This window comes from Neodiprion fabricii, chromosome 5 (genome assembly GCF_021155785.1).
Source record: "Neodiprion fabricii isolate iyNeoFabr1 chromosome 5, iyNeoFabr1.1, whole genome shotgun sequence".
In the NCBI taxonomy this organism is placed as follows: Eukaryota; Metazoa; Arthropoda; class Insecta; order Hymenoptera; family Diprionidae; genus Neodiprion; species Neodiprion fabricii.
The window spans coordinates 12,224,618-12,244,915 of NC_060243.1; the positions used below are offsets into that span (position 1 = coordinate 12,224,618).

A 20,298-nucleotide genomic window follows, 5' to 3' on the forward strand; every position below is an offset into this window, starting at 1 on the left:
GCGCAGCCTGGCTATGTCTGTCTGTTGACCGGAAGGAGTCAACGACCTCTTGAATCGCTCCAATCGTTGATCGACCCCTCCGGAAGCCGTACTGCTGGTCCGAGAGGCCTCCGCCGTCCTGTATCGCGTCCGTGAGTTCTGATCGTAGAAGCTGCTCGACAGTTTCCCTGTCGTGTCCAGTAAGCTCAGCGGCCGGTAGGCCGACGGCGTGCTGGGGTCACCCTTACCCTTTGGGATAAGGACCAGATTCGCTACCTTCCACCGGTCGCTGAATGTCCCTGTCGTGAGATACGTGTTGTAGAGGTCGAGATATATCTCCGGTCTCAAACTCGCCATCAGCCGAAGAACCTCCGCCGGTATCCCGTCCGGTCCTGGCGCCTTACCCCTTTTCATTGCTCTGGTCGCTCCGACGAGCTCCTCGGCGGTGAAGACGGGGGGCACCGCAGTCTTGTCGTCGTTCGTCGCGTCCGTACGCGTCGGGTGCGTCGGGAACAGTCCGTCGAAGACCGGTCGTGCGGTTTCAGCATCCTTGAGTTCTGGCGGGATCCGGGCCCCCAGCCCACCGGTCACAATCTTGTAACCGGCACCCCAGGGGTCGCAGTCCAGCTCCTTGCAGAGCTTCTTCCAGCAACGCGTCTTGCTGTCTCTGATGGCGTACGTCAGTCGTTTTCGTTCCGTCTTGTACTCGGCCTGATGGGTTTCCCTGTCGGGTCTCCCTCCAGCCCTCGTAACCCGTCGTCGTTTTGCCAGGCAACTCGAACACCCGCCACCGCCCTATCCGTGGCAGGATTCTGTCCGTCGTCATTGTCACGTCCGGGATGGAGTCTCCAAATCCCGGCCGTCTGTACGTTGGCACGTCTCCTGTGTTTGCCACCACTAGGTCCAGCCTTGCGGCCATCTCCAGCAGCAGCCGTCCGCGTCTGTTCGTTACCGTCATGCTCCACTCGACCGCTCTCGCGTTGCGGTCCCCCGCGACCACGAGGTCCCCGGACAGGTCCCTGAGTCCGTCCTCAAGGAGCGCAACCTTTCCCGGAACTCCGCCGCGGCGCAGTTTGGGGTCAGGTAGACGCTGACGTAAGTGACAGCGCTCACCCTAGCCCAGACGTAGTCATCCCCGAGCGGTTATCCGGGCTCGGGCAGCGCCCCTCACCCAGATAGCTGCTGTCTTGGTCTCGTTCGTAATCCAATCCTGCGTTTGTCGCACCCTGTACGGCTCGCACAGGATCAGGATGTCGGCGTCGCGTTCGTCTGCTGTCTGTGGTGGTAGCATGTCTGCTGTCCTACTGCGGTTCAGGTTGCCCTGAACTATCCTGTCCGTCTTCCGGCTTGCTTCTTGCACTGCTCCAGCGCAACCCGGTACACCGCGCACCTCCCAGAGCCCGCAAGATGCGCCGCATCGCCGTGTTCGCCTCAGCGCACAGTGGGCAGGCCGGTCTGTTCTTACAGTCCGTGGCGTAATGTCCTGTCTCGCCACTTCTCCTGCAGCACTTCGTCCGGTCTGTATTTTTACATTTTGCCTTCGTGTGCCCGTATCCCAGGCACTTGTGGCATTTCGTCACCGTCATTCGTGGTCAGACGCGGCACCCCACCCATCCAATCCCGATCCGTCCCCGGCCGAGCAGCACTCCGGCTTCCTGCGACTGTAGGTCGCATACGGCTGTGACGTTGCACCTAGAGTGCAAGTCATAACAAACCCCAAACCCGCGGGGAAGAGCCGAACGGGTGAGTCCTGTCCCGTCGGGAAAGACCCGAACATAACCGAAGCCCCCCGACGCTCGGCGGAGCCGAGCGCCAGATTCAGTACAAGCACGGAAGTAACAGCAGCAACACCTGAGCAGCCCAGCCTAAGTGCGAACGAGAGAGAGAGAGAGAGAGAGAGAGAGAAAGAAAGAGAGAGAGTCACAGCCACACACCGATACACCTAGCTACACCCAACCACACCGAGAGAAAGAAAGAGAGAGAGTCACACCCACACACACCGATACACCCAGCTACACTCCACCACACCTCGAGACACCCACCCACACGCCGACGACACCAGGTTAGCCTGCATTCTACCGCCGATCTGCTCCTCCCCTCGCAATACCAACCCTTTCTACCTCACACTCCCCGTCACACTGCACCACCCTCCCCTCGCAATATCAACCCTTCCGACCTTATATTCCCCGTCACCTCCCACACTCCCCCCCCCCCCCCGCGCGCGTATCTGTAAGTTGGTATTAAGTAACGCTAAGGGCTGAGGCGTGATCAGCCCCCGCTCAAGTCTACAACCCTTTTGTACATCTTAGTTTAAGTCGACCCCTTTTGCACAAATACACACACCAAGTTTTACCTTGCACATCCGCCCCGTCTCTAATTGTCTCTTCCCCCCCCCACATTATTCGTGCGGACTCAAAACCCGTCACAAATTGGCGCCCAAGGTAAATTACCCACATTTTTACCCCAAATACGACCAATTAAGAGACAAAACACAGGAATAAACGCTAACGAAGTACACACAGACTCACGAAACAAAGCTACACAATCACGAGAATTCGAATAAAGACAGTTGAACACACACACTACCTAACACGAGACACACAATGGCAGACCAAGGACACAGAGAACCACAAGGCCTAGCGCGCGAACACATGGACATACACACACCCGAACGCAACCAAAACAACTCGACACAGAGCGAGCCGCGCGCGACACGAGATCAACAAACGCCGACCCAACCGCAGGAAATAAATAGAAGACGCTCGATAAATTCACCAAACGCAATAAATATAATCGATGGAGCTATCATAGAGAATACACACAATTTACATAGTACACAAATTCAACATCAAGAAAGCCCAGGACCAACAAATCCCACACAAACATACAATACCATCCCAACACCTACACACACGCAAACTAACACGGTAACAACCAGTCAAACGAACCGACACTTCACGGGAACAGACACATTTTTAGCCACCAACACTCGTAACACACGATTTATACGAAATCTGATAGACCTCGGAGCACTACCAGGCGACAGAAACGAATACGAAGACCCACACATATACTCGTACAGCACACAGTCAATACACCCCACAAACAACCAAAACACGACACACCTAAACCACACACCAAACCCGAACAGTACATACTGGAATCAGCCAGCAATGGCAATGAAAACAATACAAACATGGAACATAAAATACTCAGGAAACACAGACGAAGACATAGACGAATTTTTACAAAATCTCCGCGACTATCAAACGGGTTATGAAATACACGATACACAATTAATCAACAACCTCAGCCCGATACTCGAAGGTGACGCAAAAAACTGGTACAGATTAAATAGAGGCAAATGGCGAACACTGGAAGAATTCGAAAGAGACATTACACACGCATTTCAAGACATACAACATAGGGACAGACTGGAACAAAAAATCAAAAACTACGTACAAGGACCAACACAAAAAATCACACAATTCCTAATACAATTTAGAACACTACTATCACAACTAAAACCACCATACCACCCACGAACACAATTAGACCTGGCATACAGAAACATGAAAATAGAATACAAGGCATACATAAAACCATACGACTTCGCGAACTTCGACCAACTGGAAATGGCCGCAAAAGAATGGGAAGCAAATATCGAATGGGAAAAACGAGACAAACAATATTAAACAACTACACACACCCGCGAGAAACCTACACACACCAAACACACCACACACAATACATCCCATACAAGTACACACAAACACAACCCCGCCCAGCAATACTCCCAACACCAAATATACCACCGGCACTCACAGACAACATACGACGAAACCAAACAAACCAAAACACGCAACAGACTCGATACCCCGCAATCACGTATAACTCACCACACTACACTCAGCAACAAACACAAACGAACCCAAACACAGGCACAACACCACGCAGATGCTTTAACTGCAACCAACCCGGACACTTCAGATGGCAATGCACACAAACACAGAACCAGGGAAACGAGTAAGGGTTGACCCAGCAAGGGTGGAGGGCAACCCCAAAAACAACACAAACACACCCGAGACAGTAGCACCTACAACAGATAACAACAGAACGGAAAGTAGGTTTCACATCAGAATCGAAATACACGGTCACGAATTTAACGCACTAATAGACACAGGCGCAACACACTCATACCTAGGCGCAGAAGTAATACAAATACTACACAACACAGACACACAAATAAACAACACACCCGACAGAACAGCTACAATGGGAAACGGAACACAGGTGACGATAGAAGGAGCAGTAACACTTCCAATACGCCTCGGCAACATAACAAAAAAAATTAATTTCGGATTAATACCAAACTTAGGCTCGCAAGGTATCATTGGGAACAGCGACTTAATAAGATTTGGAATACTAATAAATTATGGAAAAAACACATGGTCACTGATAGACGACCCACAGACACACTACCACATGCAAGCTAGACCACAAAAACTACCAACACCACTCAAAGAATACATACAAACACATCAAACACGAGAAACACGACACCAATCAACACAAACACACACAAAACAAGCAAAAGCAGCAGAAAAATTAGAAGCAACGAAACAACAAACGAACCCGAAAACAACAGAAAGACACGAAAACACAAAATAAACAACCATGAAACAAAAACCACTAACACCAACACTACCCAGCACAAAGACACCACCGGAAAACACCCCCCAAAAAGACAACCCACAGAACACACAAATCACAAATCAAAAAATCATACCCACAAACGCACAAACAACAGACGACACACAAACCGACAAAGAAACCGAACCACAGATATGCGCAGGAATACAAGAACTCACACAATCACAACACACACAACTACAGACGACAATACAGCAGAAAATCTCAACACTACCAGGCCAACTCGGGCTAACACACCTAATTGAACACAAAATAGACACACAAGGACACGCACCCGTAAAACAAAGATACTATATGGTATCACCAAAAATTAGAGAAGCCATCCACACAGAAATAGGCAAAATGCTAAGAGAAGACGTGATAGAACCATCAGAAAGCGAATGGTCGAGCCCAATTGTTATGATAAAAAAACCAAATAACACATATCGCTTCTGTTTAGACTTTAGAAAAGTAAACTCAGTATCAAAAAAAGACGCATACCCACTACCATACATGACAGCAATATTAGACAAACTACGGACAGCACAGTACATATCAAAAATCGACTTAAGCCAAGCATACTTCCAAATACCACTCGACGAAGACAGTAAACACATAACAGCCTTTACAGTCCCGGGAATGGGCTTATTTCAATTTAAAAGAATGCCATACGGACTGACAGGCGCACCGGCGACATTCCAAAGACTACTAGACAGACTCATAGGCCCAGAATGCGAACCATATGCATTCGCATACTTAGACGACATAATAATAGTAACACAAACATTCGACGAACACTTACAAAGACTAGAACAAATACTCAAAAGAATTACAGACGCGGGACTAACAATAAACCCAGAGAAGTGCGAATTCGGATGCGCACAAGTAAAATATCTCGGATACATAGTAGACAGACACGGTCTACACATAGACCCCGACAAAACACAACCCATAGAAGACTACCCAAGCCCAAAAACAATAAAACAACTACGGAGACTAATTGGCATGGCATCATGGTACAGACGCTTCATACCTAACTTCGCACACATTACAGAACCACTAACACGACTACTGAAAAAAGACCAGAAATGGCACTGGGGGGAAGAACAAGAAAACGCAATGAACACAATCAAACACGCACTCACATCACCACCCACACTCGCATGCCCAGACTACACACAAACATTCACACTACAAACAGACGCTAGCGGAACAGGGATAGGTGCCGTACTAACACAATCTCTCGATGACGAAGAGCATGTCATAGCCTACGCTAGCCGTGCGCTAAGCGAGGCAGAACGTAAATACTCGACAACCGAGAGAGAATGTTTGGCGGTACTCTGGTCCATTAAAAAATTCAGACCGTACGTGGAAGGGTATCAATTCAAAGTTATTACAGATCACCACGCACTGAAGTGGCTTAGAGAATTAAAAAACCCCACAGGCCGACTTGCACGATGGGCATTAGAACTATTAGAATACGACTTTGACATTACACACCGAAAAGCTACAATGCACGACGTACCAGACGCACTTTCAAGACGACACGAAGACGAAGAACACATAGACACAATAGAAGACACGACAGAAAAGTGGTACACATACAAGAAAACACAAGTACAAACACGCCCAGAGAAAAACGAGTCGTGGCGAATCAGAAACAATCAACTATACTTCCACCGCCCTAACCCCCTACACTCAAACCTCCTACCAGACACAAACCCATGGAAACTAGTCATGCCCAAAGACACAATAACACACATACTACACGAAAACCACGACGTAACACAAGCAGGCCATTTAGGGATCGAAAAGACATACCAAAGAGTAGCAAAAAAATATTATTGGCCGGGGATGTACAGAGACACAGTAAACTACATAAAAAAATGTGACATATGCCAAAGAACAAAAACAACACAAGCGCGACCGGCAGGACTAATGGGCATTAGAATTATCGAAGAACCGTGGACAGTAGTAGCTTCCGACATCATGGGCCCACTCCCACTATCAAAAAAGGGAAACCAATATATCATAGTGTTCGAAGACCTATACACCAAATGGGTGGAAATCATACCGATACGCAAAGCAAACGCAAAAACAGTAGAACAGACATTCCACTCACACGTAATATCACGATGGGGTACACCGCGCATACTACTAACCGATAACGGCACACCATACATAAACAAACTCATACGCGAACTGACACAAAAGTTCAACACAAGACACGCAACAATCCCCCCATACCACGCACAAGCCAACCCCGTAGAGCGAGTCAACAGAACCGCTAAAACAATGATCCAAGCCTACGTAAACAACGACCACACAAAATGGGACATACACTTACAAGACTTACAATTCGCAATCAATACATGTACACACACCAGCCTTTTTAAACCTAGGAAGGAAACTAAATCCCACACAATGTCTAAGAAATCAGTTAGAGAACGACGACGAAATAGAATTACAAGACACAGACAGATGGACAGACCACTTGAGACGACTACAAATACTCAGAGACGAAGTACAGAGGCACTTAATAGAAGCAAACGAAAAACAAGCACACTACTACAACCTACGAAGACGAGACATTCAATTCAAGGAAGGAGACAGAGTACTGAAAAAGAACCATACACTCTCATCCGGACCAGAACGAACGACAGCAAAGTTAAGTAAAAAATTAATAGGCCCATACATAATCACTAGGAAAGTCTCACCCACAATATACGAATTAACAACAGAAAGCGGTAAAAACATAGGAAAATGTCACATACAAGACCTAAAATTATATACATAATCAAATAAGCAACAAAATAACCACGCCCAATAACACGCCCCGAAAATAAACTAACATGTGTATTCACCCCACAGAAACACAACATGGAAAAGCAGCAACCAAAAATACCGGCCCTGATGACACTGCGACTGACGAGACCGACGACAACGACAACACAGACAGAAAGAACACCACTATTGCAAACACCAGGACAGGCCCCACACCCACACAGATACGGACGCGACGGCACACACCAGACTGAGACCCGACGAACCCTACTACCGACACCCACCACAAACATACAGGTAACACAGACCACCACGACAACAACACACATAACAACCACTGCACCCACAGCCACACAGTCACTCACAAACACACACACCGATGACCACACACACAATTACACTCTCCGGACCAAGGCAATGCCCGAAATGCAACGGGCTGGTCCGGGGCACAAAATACACAGAACACATACAAACCTGCACACAAGCTAACACAGACACACCACACCCACCACAAATTGTCACACACTCACCAACAGTTACCCAAACCACACGAACCACGGCCACACACACGACTACACACCCACCCACCAAGAAACAAACACCCCACACAACCACACGCCCCACACCCACACCAACACCACGGCACACACTACCCCCCGCATCACCCCCCCAATGGGCACACACCAGATTCGCGAGACCACAAACAACAGAAGACAGGATCTTACAGACATTCGCCAACATGGACAGACACACAGAACCGACGCAGACAGAACAAACATACAAAAAACGCACAGGACCACCCCCCGAAATAATAGCCATAATTGCCAACCTACAATCAACAAGCCCCTGGACGACGAACTACGAGCCGAACGAGAAAGATACATGACCAGACGGGCACTCCGACGCACAAACACTGACGAAACAGAAGCCAGCACCTCAACACGCCAAGCACACACCACACATCAAACAGCACCACACAAAACACAACCCCCAAACACACCAGACACCGAAAGCGACACAGATTCCACCACCTCCACCGCAGAGACGGTTATACACATAGAAACCACACACACAAGCACGCTACAGACGCAAACGACGGACAACGACACAGACAGTAACACCGACACCACCTCACTCACGGACACAGTCGATACGTACACAAACACCCCAACCAACCACACACACCACACGGGACTCAAGACGATACAAAAAACGGAAAACAATACGCAAAAAGAAAAAAGAACAAAACAGAAAACACTAGACAAACTGACAACACCAAACGGACGGACGAACAACGCAACAACGACGCACACACAACACGGGACGCAATACGATACAAAAAAAGAAAAAAAAAAAAAAAAGAGGGGACAAAACAGAAAACACCAAATACACTAACAACACCAAACCGACGGACGAACAACGACAGACGGAGGCCAAAGAAACAGAACACAACCCAAAAAGACAGAAGAGAAGGGAGACGCAACCACGAGCCACGAGGTACAAAGAACAACGCAAAAACTCACCAAGACCCACACCGACGAGAGCCACCGAACCAAAACCAAAAATTCAAGTATAAAATAATGTAAGAATAGAATAAGTTGCTATAAGAGGAAAAACATAATTTTGATTAAGACACAAGAGCCTAAGTAGAATAAGTAGATATAAGACAACCCACAACCCACACCAAACACACACCCCGCAAATACAACCCAACCTACATCCCTTACCGCCGACAGATCGGAGCAGACAACACAGGAACAACAGAAATAACAAAAGGAGAATACACAGACGAAATGACCACAAAATCCGTCACCGAAACCGGCTCACCCTATAGGCCTCGCCCCGCGTGGGGAGGGGGGAGTTGTGACGTTGCACCTAGAGTGCAAGTCACAACAAACCCCAAACCCGCGGGAAAGAGCCGAACGGGTGAGTCCTGTCCCGTCGGGAAAGACCCGAACATAACCGAAGCCCTCCGACGCTCGGCAGAGCCGAGCGCGAAGAGCAGTACGATCACGGCCGTGACAGCAACAAGACCAGAGCAGCCTAGGCTACGAGCGAAAGAGAGAGAGAAAGAAAGAACGAGAGAAACCACCACACTCACACCGACACACCCCGCTACACGCACGCCGACGACTCCAGGAACCAGCGAGACCCAGCCACACTCCACCACACCTCGAGACACACACACACACACGCCGACGACACCAGGTTAGCCTGCATTCTACCGCCGATCTGCTCCTCCCCTCGCAATACCAACCCTCCCGACCTCATATTCCCCGTCACCTCCCACACTCCCCCCCCCCCCCCGCGCGCGTATCTGTAAGTTAGTATTAAGTAACGCTAAGGGCTGTGGCGTGATCAGCCACCGCTCAAGTCTACAACCCTGTTTTTCCTCTTAGTTTAAGTCGACCCCTGGTGCAAAAATACACACACCAAGTTTTACCTTACACATCCGCCCCGTCTCTAATTGTCTCTTCCCCCCCCCACATTATTCGTGCGGACTCAAAACCCGTCACACGGCCATAAACTGCTCCGCCCGGTTCGGGCCGAAGATGTGGACTTCAAAGTACGCGTCTCGTCCCGTCTCTCGTTGCAATGCCTGTATCACGCCGTTTCTGGTCGTGACACAGTCAAGATCCATGATCTCTAGTTGCAGCCTGGAGGTCCCGGTCCTGACGTTGCCTGCGTCGCCGACTGCGTCCTGCAGGACGCGTCGGAAGTCGTCTCGTCCGTTGGCGTCTGTCTTTATCTTCAGAAGACACAGACCATTCTTCGTCCTCCTGAAAGTCGTCACTTTTAACGTGACTCTTCGCAGGGTCGACCGTGGTCCATATCCTCCCTACGATGTCGGAGTACGTCATGTCGTTCCCAGCTTTGACGAGCACCGCCGTCCCCCAGTGTTTGAGAGCCGCTCTGCGCCCCTCAGCCCTGGCCGTCGTGTCCGTTGTCGCGTTCGTCCCGTCCGTCCGCGTCTTCCGTTTCTTTCTTTCCTTTCTTTTTCTGGTCACTGTCTTCCAGTCAGCGACCGGTTCCTCAACCGTTGCCCTCTTCTGAGAGGATTCCGGAGTGGTTCCAGTCGCCTCCCGTTTCCGTTCAGTCCGCGGAGTGTTTCGTGTCCGCTGTTCAGTCTCAACGTCCGTCTCCGTCGTCTCGTTGTCCGTCTTGTGGTCCTTCGTGGCTGCTTTAGCGCGCCTGTTAAGCGCAACGTCGGCAGCCTCGAGGAAGGTCTTTATTCCTAGTTTAACGGACATATTCATGTTTTTTTGGATGGCCGCTGCCTCGGCCATCCTTGTCGCTGTACTGTGAATTAGTAACAATACGTCCGTCAGGTCCATATCGTCCGTAATTCGTGTCTTCGTGCCGATCGTGGATACAGCGGAAGCGGCAACTCGCTCCGCTGCCCGTGCTCGACACGCTGTCCGTCCTGTCTCGTCGTTGGTGTCCCAGTGTCGTCCTGTCCGCTGTCCCAGATTTCGTGTCCGCTGTCTTTGTTACCGTCTTTGTCACCTAGTCTTTGCACAATTTGCGGCCCTCAGAATCCATGCCGCTGCCATGGGCCACCGGGGCTTTCACCCGATCGGAACCCAGGGTGGATTTCCCCTGTGCTGGGGCTATCACCGGAAGTATAACGTTGTTACCCTCGTGCATCTCCATAAACGTACCTCCATGCTACGGGTCTTTCGGGGGCGCGACTCCCCGTACCGCGCCGGAACATAGCACGGCCCCTGAGGTCGCCTCGGGGGCCTTCCGTCGGGCTTGTGCCGACTTCCGTCCCCTCCGACTTACGAGGAAACCCCGGAGTCGTCACTTCCCGAGCAAACCAGGTTTTTACGCCCAATCCGCCTCCTGAGGCCGCCTCGGGGGCCATTTGTTGGGCCTGTGCCAACTTCAGTCCCCCTTGACTTACTCGATGTACGCGGGGTCGTCACGTCCCGGACGAGGATTTAACCCCCCCGCCACCTGCGGTAATCATTAATATTATCATTATCATTATCATTACCATTATCATTACCGTCACCGTCACCGTCACCGTCACCGTTACAGTTACCGTTACCGTTTTTTTTTTTGTTATCGCTGGAAAAATGCCCTATGCACACCCCGAGGCTCCGCGCAAAGACCCTCGGGGTAGTGTGGGACTCGCACTCACTAAAAAACCAGCGGCCACCCTGGTGCGGGTAAGTGACTCCCCGGAACAGCTCGGGGCATATCTTCAGGGAGCCCCTGGGCACTAATACGCGGCTGCGTGTCCTGCCTGTTGGGGCTTGCGCTTCCCCTTCCCCCTTCCCACTAGCTGTTATGGCTCTCTTCCTTGTGGGTAACCTCCTCCTAACAGCGCTGTGGCTGGCGCTTCGTGAGGCGAAGCCGCCCAGTGCCGAGGGCGATTCCCACTCTGCGTCCTCTAGGACCAGGACTACTCTCGCGGAGGTCGGGGCAAGACGGCGCGGCGTCGCGCTCCAGTCACCGTCCCAGGGGGTTGGGGCCGATGATGAAGAGAAGGTATTGAGCGGAGAGGCCCTAGCCCTAACTGAGAGCTTACTACATCCTACTCTGTCCTACTCTGGCACCACCTATGCGCCTTCCCCGGCCCGCCCCGAGGGACGGAGCGGAGCCCGGCCGGCACCCGACCCCGCCAACCCGTTCGGGTCCTCACATGTCCGAGCTACCCGTTCGGCCCGTGTAGCCTGCGCTACCGGGTCCCATTCCCTTCGCGCTGCGGGGCCTGTTGCCGCGCTCTCTCCTCAAGTTCTTTCGCGGCGATCACCCGTTCCGCGAAGCGGGCCACCGCCGCATATCCCTCCCCTGAGCTCGTCATTGCCCGCATCAACCCGGCCAGGGTCAGTCCACCGCCCACACTGAGTACGTTTCCACCGTGTAGCTAGACGTATCCGCGGCCCCTCCACAGTGCTGGCAGTCCGACCGTTCCGCCCTCCCTATCCTGTGCAGGAAGTCGGCGAAACAACCGTGGCCCGTCATTATCTGAGTTGATCGGAAGGTCAGCATTCTGTGACCCTTGCCGTGCCACCCATCCCAGTTATCCGCGATCGCCGCTCTTAACCTCCCGCTGGGAAGGTCGGGACCCTCCAGGGACCTCCTCCAACGTTCGCGGGCAGCCAGGAGTTCTCTCGCCCTGACAGTCCTTGGTTCGTCAGTAGAGCAGGATTCCGTCGTCGCTAGCGTCTCCCGCATCCAGCCGTATGCTCGGTGATAGGCACTAGCCACCAGGTGTAGCGGCGTCGTTCGGGCCAGCATTGTGACAGACACAAAGGACGCCGTCCGGTATGTCGCGACCACCCTCGTGCAGATCCTTCTCTGGTGCTTTTCCATGGCACGTTGTATGGGCTTTGACGTTTGCGCCACGTCCCCCCATACCAGGGCCCCGTACAGAATGGCCGCGAACAGGGTCCCGGCGTACAGTCGCCGCTTCGCCTCCGACGGCCCCCTGAGGTTCAGCATCAGTCGCGATAGGGCCCTCGTGATGCCCCCGATCTTCACTTCCATGGCCGCGAAATGCTCTCGGAATGTGAGACCGGAGTCCAGCCATATCCCAAGATATTTCATGGACTCCGCCAGTGGGATCCTCTCCGAACCCACCCTCAAGTCCGGGATTTGTTCTACCGTCCCTTTTCCTGCGCGGCCGAAGAGGACCGCCTCCGTCTTGTTGGCCGATATCTTGAGCCCAAGGCCCGATATGCAACGGCATACCCTCGCCACCATTACGTTGGCCAGGGCCGCCGCTGATGCTGGGTCCGCCGCGGAGCTCAAGACCAGGGTGTCGTCTGCGTAGTATACCACTGCGGTGTCTGGCTCCGCTCCAACCCGCAAGACCTCGTCGAACGACAGGATCCACAGCAGAGGACCTAGGACAGACCCTTGTGGAACTCCGGCTCTCACCGCCAGGCTTCTCAGTCCCCCGCCCTCCGTTGTGTACTCGACGTACCTGTGGGAGAGATAATCGTTAATAATTTGCCGCATGTACGCGGGTACCCCCCTTGTCGCGAGCGCGTTTCTGATAACAGACCATGGGAGGCTATTGAACGCGTTGGCTATATCCAAAGATACAGCCACCGCGCAGCCTCCCGTCCTTGTAGCGCCCTCGACGAACTCGCGCACCCTGACTAGCGTGTCGATTGTTGACCGCCCTTTCCGGAAGCCATATTGCTCGTCCGACAGCCGGGCCCGGGGGTTCTCTTTCATCCAGTTCCCCAGTCGAGAAACCAGAACCCTCTCGAAGGCCTTACCGAGTTCGCCCAAAAGGCATATAGGCCTGACCTTTTGAAGAGATCCGCCGGACGTGCCTCCTTTGGGGATCAGCACTAGGCAGGCCCTCGTCCAGGATCGTGGGACGTGCCCCTCCCGTAGACGCGCCGTGAATGTCCGTGCGAGCAGCGTAGTCATCCCCTCGGGGACTCCTGCCCACGCGGCTCCTCTAATGCCGTCTGGTCCCGGGGCGGTGTTTCGCCCGCTCCCCTTCTTGATCGCGGACCGTACTTCGTCGACCGTGACCGCCCATCCCTCGTTTCAGCTTCGGTCTACCTGGCTCTCTGGCTCGCTGCCCTCTCCTCTTGGGAATATTGCTGTGAGGAGCCTCCCCAGGGTCTCGCTGTCGAGGGTTTCCGTAAGCCCCCTCGAGGCGGTGCGGAGCCTGCCCAGCACCAGCTTGTAGGGTAGGCCCCATGGGTCCGATTCCACAGAGCCCACGAGGTCTTCCCAGGCCTTGGCCTTCGCTGCTTTTATGCTGTCCCGCAGCCTCCGCTTACTGGTCCGCTACTCAGCCTCTCTGTCATCGTGGGGGCCACTGGCTGCTCTCCTGTCCCTGGTGAGGCGCCTCCTTGCTGCCACGCAGCGCCTACGCTGTTCGGCCAGGTCCTCGCTCCACCAGTACGTGGTCCTCCTATAGCCCTTGGTTCGAGCTCTGGGAGCGGCCGCGTCGCGGGCCTGCATCATGGTCCTCTCCACCCATGCAGCGAGGCCGGCCGACGTAGTCTGGTCCTCGCCCGTTGGTCCCTATGCCAGACAAGTGCCTAGGGATTCCCCGAAGCGTTCTACATTGAATCTGCGCCAGTTCCACCGTGCGTGTCCAGACCCGTCCCCAGATTTTACGTGCCGAAGGCCCTGTATCTCATACGTTATATAAAGGTGGTCCGAGAGCGTCTCCCTCTCCGTGAGGACTCGCCATTGCTGCACCGTCGGCGTCAGGCTCGGCGTCGACCACGTCAGGTCAACAACTGATGATCCCTGCGCGCTGACACACGTTGCCGTACTCCCATCGTTGTGCAGGCTTACTTCACACGACGCCGCCCATCTCTCCAAGAGCTCCCCCCTGCGGTTGCTCCCCGCTGGGTCCCATGTCGGTGAGCGGGCATTGAAGTCGCCGCCTACTAGTACCCCCCTGCCGCCGTCGCCTGCTGACCGGACCACCCGCACTAGGTCGTCCATAAATCCCTCGAACGCTTGCATGGGGACGTTGGGGGATATGTAGCCAGATACGACTGCTATGTTTCCGCATCTGGCCGCTACATACCCCCTTCCCCTCTCCAGTAGGGAGCACCGTGGTGCATCGCCCTCCGTCTTCCAGCATATGGCCGCCAGGCCGTCCTCGCTGCCCAGCCAGTTGTCTGCGCCCGGGATGGAGTGTGGCTCGGATATGAGACACACATCCACCCCCTCTTCTAACGCAAACTGGCTCAGCAGGTCCTGAGCCCCCCGGCTATGGTTCAGGTTGCTCTGCAGGAAGAGCCTGGCCATCTACGGTGTCCCTGGCTGCGGGCCCCCGACCCCGTTCACTGACCGATGCGCAGCGTCCCGATCCCATCCTGTGGGCGCTGTTCTTCCCTTTGCTGTCGCGCACCGTGCATTTCGGGGTGGATGTGCAGCCTCTCGTCTGGTGTCCCTCGCTGCGAAACCTGAAAAACGCACGCCCGCGCGCTGCCGGTGCGGTGCACGCGGTGCCTATGTGTCCAAAACCCCAGCACCTGTAGCATTGACGGGGCCGCGCCTCCAGTAGCTCGACCCTGGCTATGGTCCAGCCTATTTTAATCCTACCCTTTGCCGCCACGGTTGTGGCTGCCCTTAGAGGGCACTGCACCCAAGCGCTGAAGAGCCCGCTAGCCGTTCTCCGAGGAGGGCCTTCTCGGATCTCCTGTGAACCGCATCCTCCCTGCTTCGCTAGGGTGCGGGCCAGCTCCTCTGTCGTCACCGAGTCGTCCAGCCCTTGTACCCTCAGCTCACCCTTGGTTGACGGTCGCGTCACCTGGACCGCGTTGCCGTATTTTTCCCCGATTACATCGGAGAGTCGCTCCGCCAGGGCGTCCGCCTTCTTCGCGTTCTCGGGTCCGGGTATTTCTATGAGCACCCCGCCATTGGCTGCTCGCCGAACCCTGGTCCCCCCTATGTCCAGCTCTTCCAGCTAGATCTTGCCGCGGGCAAAATGCAGGATTTCTGCGTAGGGGGCGCTCTCCCCTCTGCATTTGATCGCGACCGCCGCGGTTCTCGGGGCCTTGCGGGTGGCTCAGGGCGGTTTGTTCGCACCTGGTTGCGCCTGGGTCGACGGTAGGACCCTTGGCCTAGCCTTCGTTGCCAACCTGCTGTAATTTGCCCCTCCTTGGGGGTTCCCCTTAGTCAATCTCTCCTTCTTCTTCTTCTTTCCCTTCGCTGCCGCGCCGCTTCTTCCCACTTCGACCCAGGCGTCGTCGCCTACCTCCATTGGGGAGCTTGCCGCGCCTGGGGCTGTTTCTATGGGTTCTGCGGTATCTCGGGCCGCGCTAGGTACCGCGTGCGCCCTGTTGGGCGGTCCGAGGCCCACACCTCTTTCCCTTACGGCATCCGGGGTGGCCGCGGTGTGGCTTGGATTTTCCCCGTCTCTTGTGCTGCGCAGCATGCGGGAGATCCGGCTGACCTCCTCTCGCACTTGCCTGAGGGCCGCGGTTTGCCTGGCCAGCTCTTCATTCCTGGCCCTGTCCTCTTCCGGGACCAGGTATAGTTCGGATTCAGTGAGTCGGAATCCGAGTTCCGAGGTGCCGGTCGACGTCGCTGTCGGCTGACCCTCGCTGGTTTCCCCCGCCGTGTTTACCGCCGCCGCCTGGATGTCGAGCCACAGCGCTGTTGGGGGTATCCCCCTGGTGACCCTCGCGTAGGTGTCCACTGCGGGGTTTTGGCCCCTGCCCAGGCTCTCCCTAGGGCTGCCCGGTACTCCTCAAGCCTCTTCTGGAGCTTCTCCCTCTCCCTTAGTCCATCCCGGACCTGGGTCTCCAGCTTCCTTTTCTCCTCCCGTAGCTCTGCGGGACGGGCTGCCATTTCTGCTCTGCCGGTAAGGGTGAGCAGAGCTTCTTTCGCCCAGCCCACTCTCTTTTTTATTTCGCCGCTCAGTCTGCCGTTCATTGACTTGCATTTCATCCTGATGCCGTCAATTTCTTCCATCCACTCCCTGATCTGGGCTCCCAGATCTGCCGCGGTCATGTACCTGTACTCGACGCGGCCTATCTCCTTCGGAACATCTTTTGGGGAGCTCGTCACCACACCGGTGGCCTTTTTCCTGGCCTTCATGGTAGTAGGGAGGGCTTTTGCCATCCCCGGACGCTGGCTTTGGGTACTTTCCTCGGATCCCGTGTCATCGGTATCTGAGTCCCTTACTGCGTAGGCCCCTTTATTGAGGACAACGCGCCTCTTCTTGTCCTTAGGGCGTGTACCTGTGTTCTTCTTCTGCTGGCCCTCTCCACTCTCTTTGGCTGGAAGCATGGCTCTCGCCTCTCCAGTCCCGCTTTTTGTGGCTCCCGTTCTGCCCCCCCGCGTACTTCCCGGCCTGTGCGGCGGGGTCGGCTCCTCTTCGTCCAAGGGACTCGCGGCTCCTGGTGGGGTGAGCTCACTTCCCTTTCTCTTGCTCCCCTGCTGGCACTGCGGCTGCGGGAGTTGCTTATCAGCACGTGCCATTGGCGTTATCTCCTCTTTCTCGTCCTTCCCGGTGGCCTTAGTCACAGGTACGTCTCTTAAGCTGGAATAACCACTTCATCAATATCGGAAATGACCTACATGGGTATTTAGTGCTCTTTAGCTGCTAATTTGTTCCCCAAATTTTGATTTTGTTGCTCCAGTGATTTCGCCGAAATTGAGGGCGATGTCAAGTTTAAAAAAAGTTGGCAAAGCCAGGCAAACGGATAACGGAATATTAACGAAAAAATTATGAGAATTGGTTGCTAATTCGTTGCTTAAACAATACACTCATTTCGAACTAAAAGAATCAACCCCTGCTCCGGAAACCACCTCCAAGTCGCCACGTACAAACAATACGCTTGAAATGTAATTGAATGTACTGTACATTTTGTTTCCAACTAATAAATCACGGAATCACGTGAATTTGTCCGATCAAATCACCGATTTTGTTGCTCAACCCCCAACGACCGAAACTCACCCCCATGCCAACGTCGCTACACAGAAATGACAGAACGCGCGGATATAAAAATTCGTTGAAAATTGATTTCAGATCCGCGAATTAGTTGCTCTCGATGTACCGTTGTGACGGGTTTTGAGTCCGCACGAATAATGTGGGCGGGGGGGGGGGGGGGAAGAGACAATTAGAGACAGGGCGAATGTGAAAGGTAAAACTTGGTGTGTGTATTTGTGCAAAAGGGGTCGACTTGAACTAAGATGTACAAAAGGGTTGTAGACTTGAGCGGGGGCTGATCACGCCTCAGCCCTTAGCGTGACTTAATACTAACTTGCAGATACGCGCGGGGGGGGGGGGGGGGGGGGGGAAGGAGTGTGAGAGGTGACGGGGAATGTGAGGTCGGAAGGGTTGGTATTGCGAGGGAAGGGTGGTGTAGGGTGACGGGGAGTGTGAGGTTGAAAGGGTTGGTGTTGCGAGGGGCGGAGCAGATCGGCTGTAGAATGCAGGCTAACCTGGTGTCGTCGGCGTGTGTGTGTGTGTGTCTCGAGGTGTGGTGGAGTGTGGCTGGGTCTCGCTGGTTCCTGGAGTCGTCGGCGTGCGTGTAGCGGGGTGTGTCGGTGTGAGTGTGGTGGTTTCTCTCGTTCTTTCTTTCTCTCTCTCTTTCGCTCGTAGCCTAGGCTGCTCTGGTCTTGTTGCTGTCACGGCCGTGATCGTACTGTTCTTCGCGCTCGGCTCTGCCGAGCGTCGGAGGGCTTCGGTTATGTTCGGGTCTTTCCCGACGGGACAGGACTCACCCGTTCGGCTCTTTCCCGCGGGTTTAGGGTTTGTTGTGACTTGCACTCTAGGTGCAACGTCACAACTCCCCCCTCCCCACGCGGGGCGAGGCCTATAGGGTGAGACGGTTTCGGTGACGGATTTTGTGGTCATTTCGTCTGTGTATTCTCCTTTTGTTATTTCTGTTGTTCCTGTGTTGTCTGCTCCGATCTGTCGGCGGTAAGGGATGTAGGTTGGGTTGTATTTGCGGGGTGTGTGTTTGGTGTGGGTTGTGGGTTGTCTTATATCTACTTATTCTACTTAGGCTCTTGTGTCTTAATCAAAATTATGTTTTTCCTCTTATAGCAACTTATTCTATTCTTACATTATTTTATACTTGAATTTTTGGTTTTGGTTCGGTGGCTCTCGTCGGTGTGGGTCTTGGTGAGTTTTTGCGTTGTTCTTTGTACCTCGTGGCTCGTGGTTGCGTCTCCCTTCTCTTCTGTCTTTTTGGGTTGTGTTCTGTTTCTTTGGCCTCCGTCTGTCGTTGTTCGTCCGTCGGTTTGGTGTTGTTAGTGTATTTGGTGTTTTCTGTTTTGTCCCCTCTTTTTTTTTTTTTTTTCTTTTTTTGTATCGTATTGCGTCCCGTGTTGTGTGTGCGTCGTTGTTGCGTTGTTCGTCCGTCCGTTTGGTGTTGTCAGTTTGTCTAGTGTTTTCTGTTTTGTTCTTTTTTCTTTTTGCGTATTGTTTTCCGTTTTTTGTATCGTCTTGAGTCCCGTGTGGTGTGTGTGGTTGGTTGGGGTGTTTGTGTACGTATCGACTGTGTCCGTGAGTGAGGTGGTGTCGGTGTTACTGTCTGTGTCGTTGTCCGTCGTTTGCGTCTGTAGCGTGCTTGTGTGTGTGGTTTCTATGTGTATAACCGTCTCTGCGGTGGAGGTGGTGGAATCTGTGTCGCTTTCGGTGTCTGGTGTGTTTGGGGGTTGTGTTTTGTGTGGTGCTGTTTGATGTGTGGTGTGTGCTTGGCGTGTTGAGGTGCTGGCTTCTGTTTCGTCAGTGTTTGTGCGTCGGAGTGCCCGTCTGGTCATGTATCTTTCTCGTTCGGCTCGTAGTTCGTCGTCCAGGGGCTTGTTGATTGTAGGTTGGCAATTATGGCTATTATTTCGGGGGGTGGTCCTGTGCGTTTTTTGTATGTTTGTTCTGTCTGCGTCGGTTCTGTGTGTCTGTCCATGTTGGCGAATGTCTGTAAGATCCTGTCTTCTGTTGTTTGTGGTCTCGCGAATCTGGTGTGTGCCCATTGGGGGGGTGATGCGGGGGGTAGTGTGTGCCGTGGTGTTGGTGTGGGTGTGGGGCGTGTGGTTGTGTGGGGTGTTTGTTTCTTGGTGGGTGGGTGTGTAGTCGTGTGTGTGGCCGTGGTTCGTGTGGTTTGGGTAACTGTTGGTGAGTGTGTGACAATTTGTGGTGGGTGTGGTGTGTCTGTGTTAGCTTGTGTGCAGGTTTGTATGTGTTCTGTGTATTTTGTGCCCCGGACCAGCCCGTTGCATTTCGGGCATTGCCTTGGTCCGGAGAGTGTAATTGTGTGTGTGGTCATCGGTGTGTGTGTTTGTGAGTGACTCTGTGTGGCTGTGGGTGCAGTGGTTGTTATGTGTGTTGTTGTCGTGGTGGTCTGTGTTACCTGTATGTTTGTGGTGGGTGTCGGTAGTAGGGTTCGT

The 20,298-nt window shown here is 53.4% G+C and overlaps 1 protein-coding gene across 1 annotated transcript; it reads right to left on the minus strand.

Annotated features, from left to right (window-relative positions):
• Nucleotides 1-14,220: 14,220 nt before the first annotated feature.
• Nucleotides 14,221-19,884, minus strand: LOC124183671. The gene is made up of 6 exons (XM_046572432.1): nucleotides 19,403-19,884; nucleotides 16,618-17,443; nucleotides 15,985-16,534; nucleotides 15,245-15,798; nucleotides 14,557-15,180; nucleotides 14,221-14,460 (listed from the first exon to the last, which is right to left on the minus strand). The coding sequence occupies exons 1-6, from the start codon at nucleotides 19,882-19,884 to the stop codon at nucleotides 14,221-14,223; spliced, it is 3,276 nt and encodes a 1,091-aa protein (XP_046428388.1).
• Between the last annotated feature and the right edge of the window lie 414 nt (nucleotides 19,885-20,298).

Coding starts and splice junctions, on each gene's coding strand:
- LOC124183671 (XM_046572432.1), bottom strand. CDS start 19,884: ATGGGCACACACCAGATTCGCGAGACCACAAACAACAGAAGACAGGAT. Junction 16,535..16,617: donor CAGCCCTAGGGAGAGCCTGG/GCAGGGGCCAAA, acceptor CTCGACATCCAG/GCGGCGGCGGTAAACACGGC. Junction 15,181..15,244: donor GATCGGGACGCTGCGCATCG/GTCAGTGAACGG, acceptor CTCTTCCTGCAG/AGCAACCTGAACCATAGCCG.